The 20,283-nt window shown below is 33.2% G+C and overlaps 1 protein-coding gene across 1 annotated transcript in view; it reads left to right on the plus strand.

Annotated features, from left to right (window-relative positions):
- The window catches only part of LOC118182399 (uncharacterized), a 58,713-nt gene that overhangs the window by 10,023 nt on the left and 28,407 nt on the right, over window positions 1–20,283 (plus strand). Inside the window, exons 4-5 of the mRNA XM_035351743.2 lie at window positions 5,817–6,052; window positions 11,747–12,112. Coding sequence (XP_035207634.1) covers window positions 5,817–6,052; window positions 11,747–12,112 — 602 coding nt within the window. The remainder of the gene's footprint in view (window positions 1–5,816; window positions 6,053–11,746; window positions 12,113–20,283) is intronic.

Raw genomic sequence — 20,283 nt, forward strand, 5'->3', positions numbered from 1 at the left:
CGAAATCTGTTTATCAATTTCACGCTGCTCTGCGTGGGGGGGGGGGGACGTCGTGGCACGCAATGAACTGGAAGTTGATCTGTCAGCACTATCGTTACCTTCAGGGCAGATGTTTTTATTTTATTCGGCTTATAGTTCCGTACTAAATGCAGTATTTCATCTCGATGTGCTCCGTCTTTGATATGATCTAAATCAAATTCCTCGTCATTATAAATATCACAAATACAAATCAAATAGTTTTCTGGTTGCAATTTTCTAATTTCGGCTATGCGTAATGTATGCTTTACGCATGCGCGCGTTGAAAGAAATGTTTAATAAAATAAACAAATAAATATTAAGCTTTTTTTTTTTTTTTTTGTAAATTTTGATACCCTTTAGGTCATAATTGCTCATTATTTTATAAATTACGGTTTCATGTTTTTAATTTTATAATTTCTGCATGCCATCTTACCAGATTTAAACTGATGAATCGGAAAAATCGATAATTCGGAATCGCTGAAGTCCCGACGAGTCCGGATTAAAGACTTCTGACTGTATCTGAAAGGGAGAGTTTATGCAAACAAGACATAGATCCTTTAGAAGCAAACACAAAATGGCAAGGCAACGGTAACAGTGGATATACCAGCGTGAGCATTCCAAGCACTGAGTTCAGTATTGTCTGTATACAACTTCTTGCATATGTTATTATGTCATCATTCACCATATTTACCACAAAGTTAGGTCAAATTTCATTGTAAAACATCTGATGACATCATAATGTGTGTGCTGGAAAAGCCATCCTTTGTATTTAGATAATATTGCCTTAGGCTCACCATATTTTGAAATACAGTGAAGCCATGAAATGTCATTGTAAGATGTGTTTAACTTATCATGGTGACGTACCGTAGGCCTTATAGATTTTATTTACACTCTAATCATTGTTTACATGTTAGCTTCTTATCATTGATTGTTTATAAGTCTATGATTCTAATTTTTTTACTTAACATAAAAGATTATCTGCCTAGTATATACAATAATCACAAGGATTTCAAATAATTATTTTAAATTTAGTAAAATCTAAGTAAATAAAAATGTGTAAATGGTAACTATAAGAAAAATGTGTATACGGTAAAATGTGGAAGATCATTGAAAGCTTTAATGGTGTTTTATGCAAATTATGCCTAAAGGCTCCTTTCTGACCTTCTGAGCTTGAATGTAACCTTTTTGAGGTTTTAAAAAGACATCTATCTGAGCTCAAAATACCTTTCTGAAGACCCCTTCTGAGGTACCTTTCTGAGCGTGCATACATTGAAAAAAGACACCTTTCTAACGACACTTTTCTAAGCCTATCTGAACCATTCTGACAAAAAGACACCTTTTTGAGCCTGCAACACCTTTCTGATCACTTTTAAGCCCACATTCTGAGCCAATGTGCATTAATAAGACACCTTCCTGAGCTTATATATGCTTATATTTGCTCTCAAATTCTACGTAGGTTGTTTTTTTTCCAACCTCCGATCGCACAGTATGATGGCCAGGTATGCGGCAGGTGGTTGGTGTGCTTAGTAGGCGACTGCGCATCTCCCCCTCCACACGCTCTGTCGTTGAGTTGCAGTCACATAAATATGGCTGTCGCTATTGATTCTCCCGCCAAGTGTGAATTGCGAACTGTTATTCGTTTCTTGCAGGCAGAAGGGAACAGTGCAGCGGAAATTCATCAAAGAATCAGTCGAGTGTATGGAAACAGCTTTATGAGTGATGGCATTGTCCGTGAATGGTGTCGAAAATTTAAAGATGTCCGAACTGATGTGCATGATGAAGGGGATCAAGGATGCAAGTCTGTTGCTGCAGATGACATTGTTCAACGAGTTGACCAAGGGGTTAAGCAAAATCGAAGGTTCACCATAAGTGAATTATCAGTAAAATTTCCGGAAGTTTCAAGATCTTCCCTGTACTCTATCGTTACTGAACAGTTGCGGTACAGAAAAGTTTGCGCTCGCTGGGTCCCACAGATGTTGACTGACAACCACAAAATTCGCCGAATGGTTGTAGCGTTTGAGTTTCTTGACCGTTACAATACTGATGGAGAAGAGTTTTTGAAATCCATTGTGACAGGTGATGAGACATGGGTTCAATATGACACGCCCAAAACGAAACGACAGTCACAACTATGGATTCTCCAGAGAGACCCACAAAATTCAAACGAACCTTTAACAAACGTAAGGTTATGGCAACTGTTTTTTGAAACCAAAAATGTGTGTTGCTTGATGAGTTTATGCAGCCTGGAACAACAATTAATGCAGATTCATATTGTGAAACTTTGCGACGCTTACGGAGAGCTATTCAAAACAAACGAAGAGGCATGCTGACTTCTGGAATTGTTCTGATCCATGACAATGCCCGTCCTCACAGAGCTCGTGTAACCCAACGGCTCCTTCAGCAATTTCAATGGGACATTTTCGAACATCCACCATATAGTCACGAGTGACTTTCATCTGTTCCCTGAACTGAAGCAGTGGCTTTGCGGGAAGTGCTTCCAAAATGACGTGGAATTGAAAGAAACCGCCACATCTCACTTCCAATCATTGGCAAGAACATTTTATGAAGAGGGTATTGCAAAGCTTGTTCACAGATGTGACAAATGCCTCAATCGTCAAGGTGATTATGTAGAGAAATAATCTGTATTGTACATTATTTTTGGTAATAAAATCTTTTTTGTATATTCAGCTGTCTTTTCTTTATAGCCCATCGGAGGTTGAAAAAAAATAGCCCTCGTATGTAATTTTGTTTAACAATATGTTTTGTAGTCTTATCCGTATGTTACATGACGATTGACATCACCATGACAAGTTGTAACGTCAAGTTATTGTTATTTCCTTGGCTTCACTTTTGTGATGTCATGTTTACTTACTAATCTCATCGATTCTTTGTTGAATTGCTTTGTTGTCTTTAATTTTTTTTTTTTTTTTTTTTTAAGTGTCAAATCTATTAAAGGAATGCCATAAGCAATATTGGAACCCTGCACACCATATTTTGAAATGCCAGTATTGGGAAGTGAAAAGGAAGAATCCTATATAATTCAATTTTAGGAACTTTATGAATCATCTTTATTCTCTGAGGAAGAAAAGCATTTCCTGGAGTTTATTCTCTAATGTTCCATAAATCTACAGTAGGGTTTAAAATTTGTGATTGAAATGGCCATGACAGAATAACACTTTATTGTTATTCTGTGTTAATTACTAGATAATCATATATGCTTGATGAAGTACTATGTTGTTGAAATATAATTGCAGAAATGGGGGGGGGGAAATACGAGCAAAATGATTGTGTGATTGTACTATTAGTAATAATGATTATATTTATATACTTAAACTATTTTTATGGTTTTAGCTTAGCTTATACCGTCCGTTATACATTAAACGCGCATGCATAAACGTATTTTGCGCATGCACACACGCATATTCGCAGCCGTGAAGGTCTGATGTGCATGTGTCAACGCGAGGCATGCGCGTAAGTTTGTAGCTTTGAGGTCTGGATTATGGTTGTCCGAATGAATGACTTTTGACTGTATATTTTTCTTTATACAACACTTATGCTTAAACATCCTTTTTTACCGGAAGGATTTTCATCCACTATTAAATTTCACGAGGGCTATTTTTCTGTCAACTGCCATGATGACATAATTTTATGTATTGTTTTTTGACTTATAAATGCAAATCAAACAATGGGGTACTAGCATTTTACCAATACTATTGTTCTTGAGCATGCCTCTACTGATTTCATTCCAGCATGCAATAAATAGGGAAAGTCCTCAGTTCACTTATGTACATCATCCTCAAAAGGAGAAGAATGCTTCTGAATATCAACTGTACTTGTCATCAAAACTACCGACACTGCATTGTAACTTAGTTACTGAATGGTTTGATGTTTCCACTTATCTAGTACCTATATTTTGTGTTTAAAACTGTATTTATTGTTAACTTAAAATGTAATTACATTTTCCCTTACAATTAATGTTATATAGTCTCTGTTGATTAAAATGTATACTACAGTACAAAGTCCGAAAGTCGGGACTTCGCCGATTCCGGATTTTGATTTTCCCGGATAATAGATCATCATTGTAAATCTGGTAAGATGGCATGCAGAAATTATACAATTAAAAATATGAAATCGTAATTTATGAAATAAAGAACATTTATGATCTAAAGGGTATCAAAATTTACAAAAGAAAGCTTAATATTTATTTGTTTACTTTATTAAACATTTCTTTCCATGTAAGTTGTTTAAGATGCTTCCACAAAAAATTCAAAAAGTTCCTTTTTCTTTATTTTTGTGTCATATGCAGTGGACTTTCCAATGCCATACTCCTCGCATAATTTTGAGACGGACGTGTGTTTATCCATTATTTGCAGCAATTCAACTTTTTGTTTAATAGATATTGAAACGGGTTCTTGCTTTGTAGATCCTTTGGCAACTCCAGAATTGGAAATTCTTTTTGACATAATCGAAAGTTCAAGCTTAGTTTTTATAAAATTGCTGTAATAATAACAGTCTGCAAAAAATAATAAGCTGGATCAAATTAGAATATCAGGGAGCAGCACAGTCTACTACATTAATTGAACTGTTTTAGAATCAGTAAAGATAATTTTAGCCTAACTTAATAGCAGCCATTATACATTATTAGCTGTGTATCACAAGATTGGCAATGAAAGCCAAGTTGTTTCGCTAAATTTTGTCTTGCTCCTATTGTGTATTGTATTAGTTGGATTGTATTAGTTTAGTTATTTACTATATGTACGTTTATTTCTTGCACATGCTTCAAACTGATCAGAGTCCTGAATAAATAAACTCCCACATATACTTAAGGCTTTAACTAGGGCCGGCGCTCGATACCGCCTGGTGTAGTCTTTACAGGTCCTAAATTCTGCTACAAAGTGCTTTCCTAAGTTCTAAATTTTCACTGTGCATAAACTTTGGATTCCAGTGCTTTTCCTAAACATAAATACTTCTCATCCCTTAATTTTGCTGCTCAGTGCTTACCCAAATTCCAAAAATTTCGTCTTCCCTAAATTCTGCCGTTCGATGCCGACATATTCTGCCGCCGCTTCTGGGTTTATGGTGAATAACATATCAGTTATTCTTAATTAAAATAGCACTAAATGTAATCTTTTGGCCTATGAGTTTATTAACAAAATCTATTTTTAGCATATGAAAAGAAACTTTTGCTGAATTTTTCCTCGTCAACATTTCTTAGAGCATTTAAAAGTCTATAATCATCGCCAATTAATTAATGTTAGCATAAAAGGCTGCCATACTCTTGTTATTCAATTACTAATATAAAAAAAAGTTTACACATCACAGCATGAGTTATTATTGAAGCTCTCACGCATTGATAAACATGCAGTGATGATAGCAAAAATATAATAAATAATGACTCGCCAGGTTGGCGTCTGGTATATAAAATAGGTGAATTTTTCTGTTTGAAATGTATACCTAGTAGATACTCAGTTATGGAGCCAAATTATTAATCTCACAAATTTATGCTTACATGACTGTTTTTCCATAACGAGGTATTTTATGTAGTGCCTAAGTGAAATTAAGAATCGGAATTTTTAAGTGAAAATCTTCCACACTTTTTATTATAGAAGAAAAAATCAAATGCGCGTGTATAAAGCATTAATTAAAAAAAATGTTTGTAGCTGTGAGGTCCGGATTTTAGATCATTCCAGATAATGGACGTCCAGATTTCAGACTTTGTACTGTATAATAGACATTGTAGTTTGTCACAGTTTAAAAAACATTATTGATTTCTTTCTTTGACATGTCTTTTATTGCAGCTCCAAAATTCAAGCTTATTGATTCTGAAACTCCTCTGCCTGAATTCAGTGATCTGATTCGCAATAATTTGCGTGAAAATAATCTCAGTGCTGTTTGGGGAACTTTTATTGATGAATGCGCTAAATATTACTATGAGAAATTTCCTAATATACAGAACAGCAGCGAGTATCAAGCAATTGGACGTAAAATGTATTCAAAATATCCAGCTATTGGTTATGAAGGAAAAGAACCTTGGGTATGTTAAAACATTTTATTTATTGAATTATGATTAGTATACATCTAAATCAGGAACCCCAACTTTTGTTGACCTTTGACTTTTTTCAGTCAGAAGCAGCTCTGTATTTTTTATTGATCATTCTATACTTTTCATTAATAAAATTCCTCTAAAGTAAAGATCTTTCTAAATAAATAGCTTGGCAATATAAATAATTCTAGATCATATCACAGAATTGGAAAAGAAAAAGGCATTTAATGAGATCTAAGGAAAATGAGAACTTGAATTAGTTAAATGATATCATGCTCATTTTCAGATGAAAATGTCAAAAGGCAAATTATAAATTGTTTAAAAAAAAAAAAAAAAAAAAAAAAACCTTCGTAAACACTTTTTAGGTAATGTTGTTTAGTTTAAAAACTAAATAACTAAATTTCTATCTTAATATATTTTTATTAATTTGAGATTTATTATTTTTCTTGCCATTAGAGACTGTCTTTTTGTTGTATTGGCCCCGAACCATATTTGACGATTTTAAATTTGCACTAAATCTCGTCTATAATTTTGCCAAGCTTGTGAAATACGAACAACACAATTTATTATACCAACATTAATATTCACATGTCGTTTCTTAAGAATATTTTTAAGAATCCTAATCTTTATTATTATTATTTTTTTGCATGTAATTGTTCCAGTCAAATGTAATACTTTCACACATATTAAGCTGTTTATTACACTATGTCATGGGGATCAACTCCTATGCCCAAGAATACATAGCAGTGACGAACAATATTCTGGAACTACTGAACCAATTTCCAACATGGAGGCCCTTCTTCATTTTGCAGATTTTTAATATTGCACCTTCTGATGGTTTCTTTGTTAATATAAAGTTTCATGTTGTGGCCATTTTTGCATACTCATTTGTCAGGTAAAAGACACCTCATTACTTGGTAAATTAAAGCTTGTTAACATCATATTCAGAAGAAAAAAGCAATGAAAATATTTTAAAATAAATAATACGAATTTGAAAAATTCATGAATAATATAGGAGCATGCGCCGAGAGCAAAAAGAAGCATAAGAATATGCTGCCTGTGCTAATATATGATTGCATGATGAGATATAAGAAAGTTCAGCCAGATTTTGATGAGCTGTCTGGGTTGATTGGTGATTCAATCTCGGGGGCCGCTAGAAGTACTTTAAAGAGTTTAACACTACAGTAAAAAGGAAATATAACTGAAATACTTCTGCTTAGAGTTCTTTAGATTCCATTGTGATAAAATTACTTTGGTGAAATTGAGTTAAAACCATAAAAAGTAGGATTGCAAAAAAGAAAAAATGTAATAATTCCGATTTTCACTATCAAGTTGAAACTGGTGCTTAATGAATGATAAACTTAATAACAGAAAGGTAGAATTACATTATACTTATAGCACTGTTCAGTATATGTATTTTATGTATGAAAGCTTGTTAGAAGTGTAAGTACAATCAATAATCGCATGTAGATTTCCAGGGAATATTAGAAATATGCAGCTTAATGCTGGTATTCAGCTCAGGCAGATTCCCTATACTTCCGTGATAAATATGAATGTGTAGATATGTTGATAGTTAGAAGTCACTTCAATTCAGATCTGGGAAATGGAATAGTTAAGCTGCCAAGCACCTAGGAAATATCTTGAAGGGACACAATCATCACCAAAGTTGGCATGAAGTGGCTGTTTTACTTACTTCTGTTGACCAGTGTGAGGTGTTGTTTAATCCTGCATGAAAATGATTCTCCTTAAATACCCCCATTGTCGTAAGGTAGGAACTATATACTGTGCAAATAATTGAAAGTAGTATCTGTAGTGTCAGTAAAAAGAAAGAAAGAAAAAAAAAAAAAAAGAATAAGAAGGAATCAAAATCAGAATAAAACAGTTGTGAATCTACTTCATACAATGATGCAATTGGAAGGTATTTTATATGTGACAGTTCTACATACTGACTTCTGTGGTAAAATGTGCCTTATTTACCCACGGAATATTCTAAGCCCTCATCTCATCAACAGCTATCATTACAAAATTCAGAGAGCAAAGCTGCTGCATTGCTGCGGATCTTGAAACTGTAACTACTGTACTATTCAAATCTTATAAGCACTAATCTTGCATCTTTAACCTGCTGTATCATTTGGTTCTTACAGATGTGTCTGCAACAGTCACTTCATCCATGATTGGCCCACTTTTTGTTACTACCTCACCTGAATCTCTAGTCTTTTCATCTGTCTTCATTATCTAGTTAAGTTATTCTTGAACATGGATTAATTTTGAAGACTTCAAAAGATGATCTCAGAAGTTAATGTTGCCATTATCATATAATAACTTTACCTATGAAGCATATTTTCTTTTTCATTTAACATATGGCAATCAGTGCAGAATTATTTTTAGGCACTCACACCTTGCACTTTTTTCACAGCAGGTTGTTTTCTAATATACGTTAATTTCTGTTAAAAAATACCAGTGATGAAATTATTTCTTTTCCTTTGAAAATCTCTTCCCTGTCTTTTGAATAGTCTGCATTACATTTCACTCAGGGTAAGTAACTATGATTATAGCCATTACAAATGGCTATAACTATTTATTGAAAACGAATTTATCTTTACGATTAACACATAATGTAGAGAGAACTTCAAAATTTTGTGTACATATGTCATAGATGTTCCATGTGACTTCCCTTGGACAACGAATTACATCTTTCAGCAAGATGGAGCACCCCCACACTGGAGTACAGAGGTTCGCACATTTTTAAATCAACATCTTCCAAACATTGGTTGAATTTGAGCTGCCGACGATGTCTTCTACTCTTGGCCACCGAGATCTCCAGACTTGACACCCTGCATTTCTTTTTTTTTCTATGGAGGTTATGTGAAAGACAGGATGTTTGTGCCTCCCATGCCCAAAATAATTGAAGAACTCAAAGTATGTGTTTGTAATGCGCTTGCGTCGGTGACTGAACAAATGTTTCAGAATGAATGGTGTGAAATGGCCTAGATGTTGTCCGTGTAACGAAGGGAAGTCACATAGAACACCTGTGACGTATGTATACAAAATTTTGAAGTTCCATCTACAGTATGTGTTAATATTAAAGATAAATTCGTTTTCAATAAATAGTTATAGCCATTTGTAATCGCTATATTCATTCTGACTTACCCTGTATATTGATTAGAATGGGCTCCACAGAAAGGACATTTTAGATTACTTCTAGGATTCTTGTATAAGAGAAAAAGTCACATAGGGAAAAACTGATTATTTTTATATTATTGGTTTTCATTGTATTTGACATCTTTTAAGAAAAGAAGAAAAGATGGGGAAAATTATCTAAGAAGAATATTAAAAGGATTAGCCAAAATAAATTACATAGAAAAATGTACCAAAATTTTTAAAAGAGTATTAGCTATCTCTCTTACGTTGATACATGTTAACACGTTGACTGCTGGGGGGGGTCACCGTTGGCTGGCACTCGACTTGGCTACAGCACCGTAGGGACCACCAGTGACTGGCGACATGACCAACAGTAAAAATATATAATTAGAGTAAATATTGATACAGATAAATTTTTAAATAATAACCATTGTTACTATAATGTTTTTAAGTAATAGATCACAAAAACAAAAATTTAAATAATAAATCGCACAAATGGTCTGCAGCCCCTCGGGGGTTGAGCGGTGACCCCCCCCCACACCAGGAAATATGCATTAAACATGATTACATAACTCACCTTATCTTCTGTAGATAATATTTCAACATAGTATGCATAGAATAAAAAAAAAATCATGTTGGCACCATGGGCGAACCACGTAAAATGTGTGTGGCATTCAATGTGTTAATATACTAATTTTAATGTAAGTTTTCACATTGAAACCTGAAAATTATTTCTAAGAGCTCTTCCAAAATAATAAAGTTGAGGAAAGTTTATTATTCCGTAACCCATTTACATCTTCTGTGACCATAATATTATTTCACAAAGTGATCTAGAATTAAATAGCTGTATTACAATTGAATCTCAAGTTTTGATGTAGTGGTTAAAGCCTTTTTGTAAATTGTTATTGGTTATAAAATATACTATGTGTGAATTAATAATGAGTGTATAAAATAATTATAATGGTGAGCTAATAATTCTTTAATATAAGGTAACCAAAAAAGTTCTTGCTGTTTCTGATATGACATTGGGAGAGTGAAACTCAACATAAAAATAGTCGTCAAATCTGGTAATGAAGTGGTCATAGTAACATGGGAAGTTGGTAGATAGTAGTATGGGAAGTAGGCATAGAAGAAGGATGGGAGTCTGGACATTCACCAAGAGTATAAAAGCGCGTTGCTTCGGTACTTCAAACATAACTCACACAGCGACTGATTGAAATGGATGTGTCAGACGCACTTATTTGGAGTTGTTTGCTGTATGACTTTAAAATGGGCTGTCAGCAGCAGAATTAAGTTGCTGAACTTGCCAGGCCTTTGGTGATGATGCCGTTAATGAACTAACCGATAGGCAATGATTCCAGAAGTTCAGGTCCGGATATGTGTCTTAGTGATGCACCACACAACGGTCGGCCACAAGCGCTGAATGATTAGACCCTAGAAGCAGCCGTAGAGAGTGACATTAGCCAAACATGTGGTTAACTTGCTGCACACTTCCAGGTCTCTGATGAAATGATTAGACTCCATTTGTGCTGCATAGGAAAGACGTACAAGCTGAGCACGTGGGTACCCCACTCACTGTCTGATGCAAACACGCAACAGTGTGTGTTGCTGCCTGTTTGTAATTTCTTACTCGGGATCGCAGTGCATCCATATTTGATCAAGTACTCACCAGCGATGAAAAATGGGTCCAGTATGACACACCCAGGCATTCCAGACATTGGTTGTCTCTACGGGACCCTGTGACGGAACACTGCGAGACCTTCTGTCCGCCACACAAGATCATGCTTAGTATCTGGTGGACTAGTTGACATTTGGTGCACTATGAGCTCCTGCCAGTGGGCCAAACCATTATGGCAGGCCTGTACTTGCAGCAGTTGGAACATGTGCATCGGGCGCTGATGCATAAAGGGCCAGCATCGGTCAATCGTAAGGGTGTACTCCTTCTCCATGACAATTTGAGGCCGCATGTGGCTCAGGAGGCCAGGGACACTGTCCAGCAACTGTACTAGGAGACACTACCCCTTCCACCATACTCCCCAGGCCTCCCACCAACAGACTACCACCTTTTCCATTCTCTGGGAAACCATCTTTGTGGGAAATCCTCCAACAACCAGCCAGACCTCGAAAAGGCCCTCACGGACTTCTTTGCGTCCAAGACTGAGTTTTACCGTGATGGCATTACACAGCTAGTACTTATTGGCAAAAGGCACAGGATGCTGACAGTGATTACTTTCAGGATTAGCGTGATTGTTATTTGTTTGGAAAATATGAAATTATTAATGGTTATGGAAATTATGAATGATTATGATTAAGATTATGGAAATATTTATATAAATCTGTCGTTCGTTAGGAATTAGATGTATCATTCTGTTGTTTCGTTCTGTTTTTTCCATTTATAGTTTTATGAAATAATTGTAATATTTACCATAAACTGTTGTGCATAACTTTTCTGTAATTCATCTTTTCATTTAAGAAATGTTATTTGAATGTATTTATTTCCTCATTTTTACTTTTATTAAAATATCAATAATTTTCCCTTTTTAGTCATATTTTTGTAAATCTCTGAGTCAGAAAATAAGACATATAAAATGGAAAATTAAAAGGAAAAGACTTGGGTTAACATCAAGAAGGTCTAGAAAACCAAGAGATAGCATGCATGGTTCTAAAATGCATGGTTTACAAAAAAATGACCGCAGAAAAGTTGATCGGAGGTATACATTTAGTAAGCAATATAAAGCATTATTACGAGAACTTGCTGATGGTTGGAATAAAAAATCGATAGCAGACAGCAGGATAGCAGATATTTTGAAGCTGACATCAAAAGCAAGACTCTCCTGGTTGCGATCTCATCGAACTGGCAAATTATCAGCACTTATAGATGAGTATCCTTGTTTTACAGATGGAAGATATGTAAGTGATATGCATTTTATAAATTATTGTGAATTTTTTGGTAGAATATTTTAATTTTTGTATTAATATAAAGCTTATTATTTTGAGAATAGCTCAATAAATTTTGATTTACATGGAAAATAAACTTTTTTTCAGTGAATGTTATTTGCTAAACTTTAAAATTTTCATATTTTAAATGAAAAGTTTACAGTTTAATGTAATTATAAGATAGTCTGTTGCATAGTATAAGCTCTAAAGCTAACTTAAATTGCGTATTAATTGATATGCTATACTATAATCTTAATGCGTAGTATGATTTTAAGCAACCAAATTTATGTGTGTAATGAATAATGGAATGAATTTTATTCTTTTGGATGTAATTTATACATTTTGTATAAACTGTAGGCTCTATACAAAGGTTGTTCAAGAATGAATGGCATGAAATTTTTTTTTAAGTTGATCAAAAAGAAACTAGATCAAATTTTGAAAGTTCCCCTGAGATAAATTTAATCGCTATCTCCTTTAAAGAGTCTCTTTCTGATTTAATACAATGAAGGCAGCACGTTCACTGCGAGTGGAAATATTTTAACTGAAGTCTTTGGAATGTCTAGTATCGTTGATGGTTTTACTTGAGTGCTTTCTATGCAGTCAAAATGATAGTCTGTCTTAGAAATTAAAAGAAAGGGCCTTATATATTATTTCAGTGATCAACATCAACAGTGAAACTGTCATCAGTTACTGCAATTTAGTGTCAGTTATGGATAAACATGATGTAACAACACACTCATAATATCTGCACTTTTGTTCATTGGAATTGTGATTATTTTCGATAAGTCATGTTTTGTTTTAATGAATAAGGATATAAATTAATGATTATTTCTGTATTTGTTTCTTGCATTTTGGGAAAAAATGATTGAAATTCGTGATCTGCCTTCTACAGAACACCAAGCAGTGGATTATTTTCAGTGTTATGGATCCTAACATAAAAACATTGCATATTAAAAAGCATGATATGGTCATCTGAATATTTTAGACAAAACAGTAATAGATTGAAATAATTGCCTGAAGGAAGTTTGTACTCTTAATGTTCTAAACAGAGCTGCTTTAAAATCAGAGGTCCTAACAAAATAGCAGAAATCAACAAAAGCCATTTTTATGAAGTGCAAAAAATGAAGCAGGTCAAATGCTAGTTGTTTATAAATGCAGGGTTGTCAGTAGTACCTGGAAAATCGGAAAAACCGGAAAAAATCAGGGAATTTGAAAATTGACCAAAAATTTCAGGAAAAAGTCAGGGAATTTATATATTTTAGTCAAAATCTAGAAAAGTTGGGTAATTTCATATGGTAATCCCCCCAAAAAAAGCGAGTTTTGCACCAATTGTGGAAGCGATAACTTTCTTGGCAAAATTATTTACTGCGTAAGTGTCATTCAGGCAGCTGGCATAGAGCCAATTTTCACAGCTCCAATTAGCTTAACTTTTAGAAAGGCAAAGCAAGTTTCCAGCAACTTTGCTTCCAGTAGCCTCAGGAACCGAGAGACTCGCATGTGCAGTGCATTTCGAAACAAGGAGGTTAGAATACATGGAGATGCCCTACGCCCAGTTCAGGTGAAGCCAAAAAGGATGGGGGAAGCATGCCCTTAGTAGTCGTGGCTTAGAAAGATTTACGTGCTCTTTAGCCAATGAGGCAGAAGCTAATCACACCCAGTTTCGTTCCTGTCAGACATAAATTAAAGACCGCCAATTCCTCGTGCCATTTTTTCCTTTACTTTTCCCACCATTTCATTTTATTTCTCCATTATATAATTGCAATAATTTTTACATTATGTTATTGCATGCTATCATTAAAAGTATTGTGAACAAAAAAAAAAAAAAAAAAGTAACTAATTATTTAAACCATAAATTGATTATACTTTAGTTGCTCTAAATATATATAATTCTCTAATTTTCCATGTTATAAATACTACTTGTATTTTGGAAAAAAAAAAAAAAAAAAAAATCTTGAATGAACAATGATAAAAAAATTATTTAGATTCTGCTTTCTTATTTTTAAAACTCGCACCACAAATTTGACTAAAAATCAAATCCTGTTATTATATTTAGTTGAACAGAAAATAAAATAAAGTTAAATATATAAAATATCTGACTTGCAGCATAATATGATCACACACTTTTTTCTTTTGCTTGGAGAGCTAGCCACTCCCCCCCCCTAGTTTACGTATCATTTTGCTTTCACAACTCAATTAATTGTGAGAATAAAATTTTTTATTGCTATGAGAAGAAAAATCTGAGAACTGTGTATGTTTTTTCATGCTCATTACACCTAGAAAATACTCTAAATTTTTTTTGACTGCTTTTCAAACAAACATTTCAATTATTCTACTTCTTTATGCACGTTTAAAAACATTCTTTTACACGGTAATGAAATCTGAAAATGTAGACATTATTTTTTTGTAACAATTCAGTACCTTTTAGCCCTCTCTTATCTTCAGATGGAAAATCCGAACACACAAAGAACTTGATACTGATGAAGTTTAACCTCTGTTTGCTTAGTAAGGGCAGCATTTTCCTGCCCTCGCGTGGCGTGGCTTATTTGCTTCCCTCGGCTTCACTTTCGTCATAGTGTGATAGCAGAAACGGCATCTCTATGTAATCCAACTTCTTTGTGTTGAACTAAAAAAAATACATATTCTCACATAAAATAAAACCAGTTTAATCCAAGTATACGATAGTATGGAGTTTAGAATAGCCTCCATGTATTCTTTTCTAACCTCCATATATGGTACACACAGGATTTGGCGACATGATGATGAGCAGTAAACGTTTTGGTGTTGGCAACAATTTTCAAAATCATGCCAAGGCCTTAGTGTATGCTAGGATTTTACCACAAAATCTTTTAAACCTTTTTTTTTTCCCTTATTAATAAATGCCTTATTTGTCATTTTGCAGTAAAATAAAAAAACAGTACTCAGTCATCTAGGCTAACCAATTAATATAACTATATTCACTAAAATATAATTGATTATTCTAATTAAATTTTTTAAGTATTTATGTTATTCATATAATTTAATGTTGCATTTTCCCTCTAAATTTATTTATTAGTAGTAAAAAATAATACTTTCAAATTTCAGGAAATTTTCTCTGGCATAATCCTTAAAAATTCTAGCAGTGGGATGACATACCATCACAAAATTTAATGCACATATTTTTTGCTTATATATGCTGCTAAATAAATATAAAATACCTGAATTTATTTAAAAATATCATTAATTAAATTTATTTCTTTCGTTTAGCTGCAAAATGTCTGCAAAAAAAGATATTTTTTAATCCAGATTGGGCAGATTCTAATCTCAGTCTGAAGTGGTGATAACAACTTCTATTATAGTTATAATAATAATGCTTTGGGGATTATATATATATAAGTCATACAATTGGCAAATTTTTGTGTTTTCAAGTGGTACCATTTTTAATTTACCTCTTAGCACAATATGTATTACGGGGATAGATTGGAATTTTCTTAAAACGCACCTGGAAAAGTCAGGGAATTTCATTTTCTTGTTTTAAGTGGCAACCTTGTAATAATTTCCTTCACAGGAATGATTACACTTCACAGGAATGATTACTACAACTTTGGTGGATCTCTACCAGTTTTGGTGATTTCATGGTTTATGGCCAACAGGATACTATGTAATACCACAAAAATTTTTATAATGTCAAATCTGGTAAGTGGAAAAGATGAGAGACCAGTACACTATTCTCATTTGTATAGAAAAACAGTAATTAGGATGGGTTGCAGTATGATGATATGCTAGAATTAACTGCCTTGAATCTTGTGTTATTTGTTTAATGAGTAGCCTATGGGGAATATAACCCATCAAGAAGTTATATCAAGGTATCGATTCTGTTTGTTTTCTTTCAAGTGATATTTTATAGACCCTGCAAAACTGGAAAATGCTGGTAAAGCTTATTATGTAAATAAAGATTTATAATTATCCAAAGAAAACATAAAGTTAAAAATGCCTGCGAATTTTAAAGGATTGACATATCAGAGATGAGATTCAGATAAATAGGCAAAAGGATAAATACAGAACAAAGTCTGAGATCTGGACATCCAATATCCGGAATGATCTAAAATCTGGACCGCAAAGCCATCAACAAAACTCTTTTTAGGATTTTTTTTTTATGTCTTACGCATGTGCATAAGAATTTTTCCCCATAAGAAAACATACGGAGAATCCCGATTCTTAATTTCACTGTGGCATTAAATAAAATACGTTGTTACCAATTGTTTTAGCATAATTTGTGTGATCAATAATTTGGCTCCGTAGCTGCATAATTGCTTGGTGTACATCTGAAACCAAAACATTTTACCTTTCTTAGATTTTACTCTAAGATTTTTTAGCTTTTATTCCTTCTCTTTTATTCTATTCTTAGAAACATCGTTGATTTTACAACTGCTAATACTTTATATCCCTGACACCAACCTGGCGAATCATTCTTTATTATATTTTGCTTTCAACACCGTATGTTTATCAACACATGACAACTTGAGTAATGACTCATACATTGATGCCTAAACAAATTTTTTAATATTATTAATTGAATAAAGAGTATGGATACCTTTTATGTTTTATGCTTGGCGATGATTACAGATTTAAGTTAAATGTGCTACATATTGATGAGGAAAAATTTAACAAAAATTTCTTTCCATATGCTAAAAATAGATTTGGTCAATGATATTCATATCCAAAAGATTACGTTTAGTATTACGTGAATTAAGAATGACTGATTTTTTATTCGCAATAAACCTAGAACCAGCGCCATAGTTCATATGGCCACATTGGGCGGCAGAATTTAGGAAAGACTAAGTTTTACAAATTGAGAAAGCACTGAGTAACAAAATTAAGGGATTATAAAATTTTTAGAATTTAAGGAAAGCACTGGGACCCAAAATTAAGCGGCGGCAAAAAATTAGAACTTAGGGAGGCCCTTGGTAGCAGAATTAGAACTTAGGGAGGCGTTTGGTAGCAGAATTTAGGACCACAGAAACTGCGTCAGGCGGGAAAAATATCTAGCACCTGCCCTCAGTAAGCTTAAGTATACATAGGAATTTATTTATTCAGGACTCAGATAAGCCTTAAGTATGTGCAAGAAACAGATTGAAGTATAATAAATAACTAAATTAATATAACTCAAGCTTTGTTTTCTCAGTGCATGACAGAAGTAAGACAAAATTTAACGGAACATTTTGTCTTTCATCGCCAATCTCATGATACATAGCCAGTAATGTATAGTGGTCACTGTTAAGCTACGCTAAAATTGTACTTTACTGATTCCAAAGAATTTCAGTTAATATAACAGATTGCACTGTGCTTTAACTTTCTAATCTGATTCAGTTGCAGGCCATTATAATTATAATTACAACAACTTTATGGAAACAAAAGTTTGAACTTTTGATTATGTCGAAAAAAGTTTCTAATTCTGAAACAGGATCTACAAAGTAAAAGTATGTTTTGATGTCCATTAAACAAAAAGTGAAATTGCTGTAAAAAATGGATATAGATATATATCCATCCCAAAATTATGCAAGGCATATGTATGGCATTGGAAAGTCAACTGCATATAACATAACAGAAAAAGGAACTTTGCAAATTTTTTGTGGATTCTGATCATCCCACTCGCAGTGAATCACAGAAAAACTATTCACTATCCTAAAAGTGACGATCATGACAATGTGTGATTGAATGGTCAGACAGAGATGCAGCAAGGGTATGCCATTGACGAGTCCAAATGCTATTTATTGGCTCAAGTCAAAATTTCATAAAGAAATGAACTTAAAAACTGAGTGCACATATTTGACAGATTAAACAAATTTTAAAATCGCTGTGGTATAATGCAATTAAAAATTCCAGGTGAAAAAGCTTCAGCTGATACTGAAGCTGCTGAACTTGAAATGCATTGAATGAATGTTGCAAATGAATTCATTGAACTCATTAATAGTAAAACATTATCTCCGGGATAAATTTACAGCACTGATGAAACAAGAGTTTTTCTGGCAATATGTACCTTGACAAGCTGTGCAGAAAAGGTTCCAACTGGTGTCAAAGATTCCGAAGCTAGACTAACAATTTTAGCATGCGCAAATACTGTAGAAACGCACAAGTGTAAACTTTTCTTAATTGGAAAAAATACACGACCTTGAACATTTAAAGGAGTAAAGATTTTCTCGTTATGTGTCATGCAAATGAAAGAGCACAGATGACACAAGCATTAATGTATCATTGGTTTGAAAATCATTTCATACACGAGGCTTGGTAAAATTTGAATTCGGTTCCATGTTTTCTTTCCTCCAAACTGTACGTACATCATTCAACCTATGAATATTCAAATAGTGCATACACTGAAATGCAAATATAAAGTAGCATTGTTAAAACCCATGTTGAATTTCTTAAACAATGGCAAGACTTTTAAAGCCGTTTTAAAATATTTTAGCATAAAATCTGTGTGGAGCATCGGAAGATTGTGGGAGGATATGCTTCCAGATACTTTTAAAAATGCTTGGCATAATGTATGGCCAGCTTCCATATTTCATGGTGAGGATGATGAAGATGATAGCCACGAATTTGAAGCCTTTTGGATATCACAAACCACAGGTGAAATTTTCCAATTAATGGATTTTGTAAAAAAATGTGGAGAAGCGATAATAAATGAAGATGATATAACAGAAGTTTTTCATTGCAATGACAATGCTCCAATCATCAATAAATTAATGGATGGCAAAATCTGTAGTATGGTTCTAGATACAGAAATATCGCTATCAATAAGAAAGAAAGTGACAGAGAAAACTGAAAGAATTCCGATTGACAAGTTAGTCAGAATCTTGACACAGCAACTACAGCACTTGAACAGTGGAACTTTGTAACTGAATAAGAAATTATGTCTGTCTATAGAATTAAAGAGAAAGTATTAGCACAAAAAATGAAACAATTTAAATAATTTACATTGGATGAAATGTTTATAATAAAGCAAACAAATAAATATTAAACTTTATTTTTGTAAATTTTGATACCCTTTAGATCAGCGGTTCTCAGCTTTTTTGACTAACACGTACCGTCTAAACAAAAATTGGAAACCTTTAGTACCACCACTACAAAGTACTACTACCACCACCATTCTTAAACAAAAGCTCAGATCGCATAAATTTAAGAGTGTGAGAGAAAAAACTCAATCAGGATTTTGGGATTTTAATTTTTGAATTTAATAGTTAAAAATACTAGGCTTCATTGCGTACCACCTGTTTTTCCCTTGTGTACCACCAGTTCAGAACCCCTGCTTTAGATCATAAATGCTTCATTTCATAAATCACAATTTCATATTTTGAATTTTATACTTTCTACATGCCATCTTACTAGATTTAAACTGATTATCTAATATCTGGAAAAATCCCAAATGCGGAATTGCCGAAGTTCTGATGAGTCTGGATCTCGGACTTTATTTGTTGAAAGTGTCAAATAGCATTTTGCAAAAAGTGTTTTACACCATATCATATGCATGTATGAAATTATAATTAAAAGTTAAAAGTAATAAATTCATTTTATTTATGCTTATTTTTGCTACTTATTTCCCTAATCTAGTTGCATAATGTAAACCAAGTCCTATGTGATTGAAACGTTATGATCTGTATCTTCTTTATGATTGTACATTGTTCCTTGTTTTCTTGATAAACAAATACTTTTAAAACTATTTAACATTTTCAGCATATATCAGTCTTTAAGTATTCTATATTAAATACAATTCCAATTAAAATTTTTATTATTTAAAAAATGAAGTGAAAAATTGAAATAAAGAAAATCTCCCTTGAAGACTTAGTTAACCCCTTAACATATAAATAAAACTGATGATAATGATGATAGTTGATGAATTTAAAAATTATAATCCAAGTTATAAATGCATACTTATAGTCAAAAAAGCTTCTCTTTTTTATGATAACTTTTTTAGGCAGCTGGTCACTTGAGTGGCTAGTTTTCAAGAAACAATATAACGAATATTTAAAAAAAAGAAAACAAAAATGTATGGCACTCTATTGGGAAGTCTAAAGATATGCTGCCACGAGTATTTTTGTAAAGAAAGATGAGAATGTTTTATTTAATAGAAAATGCTGTCTTTTCTTTTGGCTTCTCAAGAAATTAATTTT

Source organism: Stegodyphus dumicola, chromosome 3, assembly GCF_044657685.1.
Source record: "Stegodyphus dumicola isolate Sdum_Otavi_A_Nest chromosome 3, ASM4465768v1".
In the NCBI taxonomy this organism is placed as follows: Eukaryota; Metazoa; Arthropoda; class Arachnida; order Araneae; family Eresidae; genus Stegodyphus; species Stegodyphus dumicola.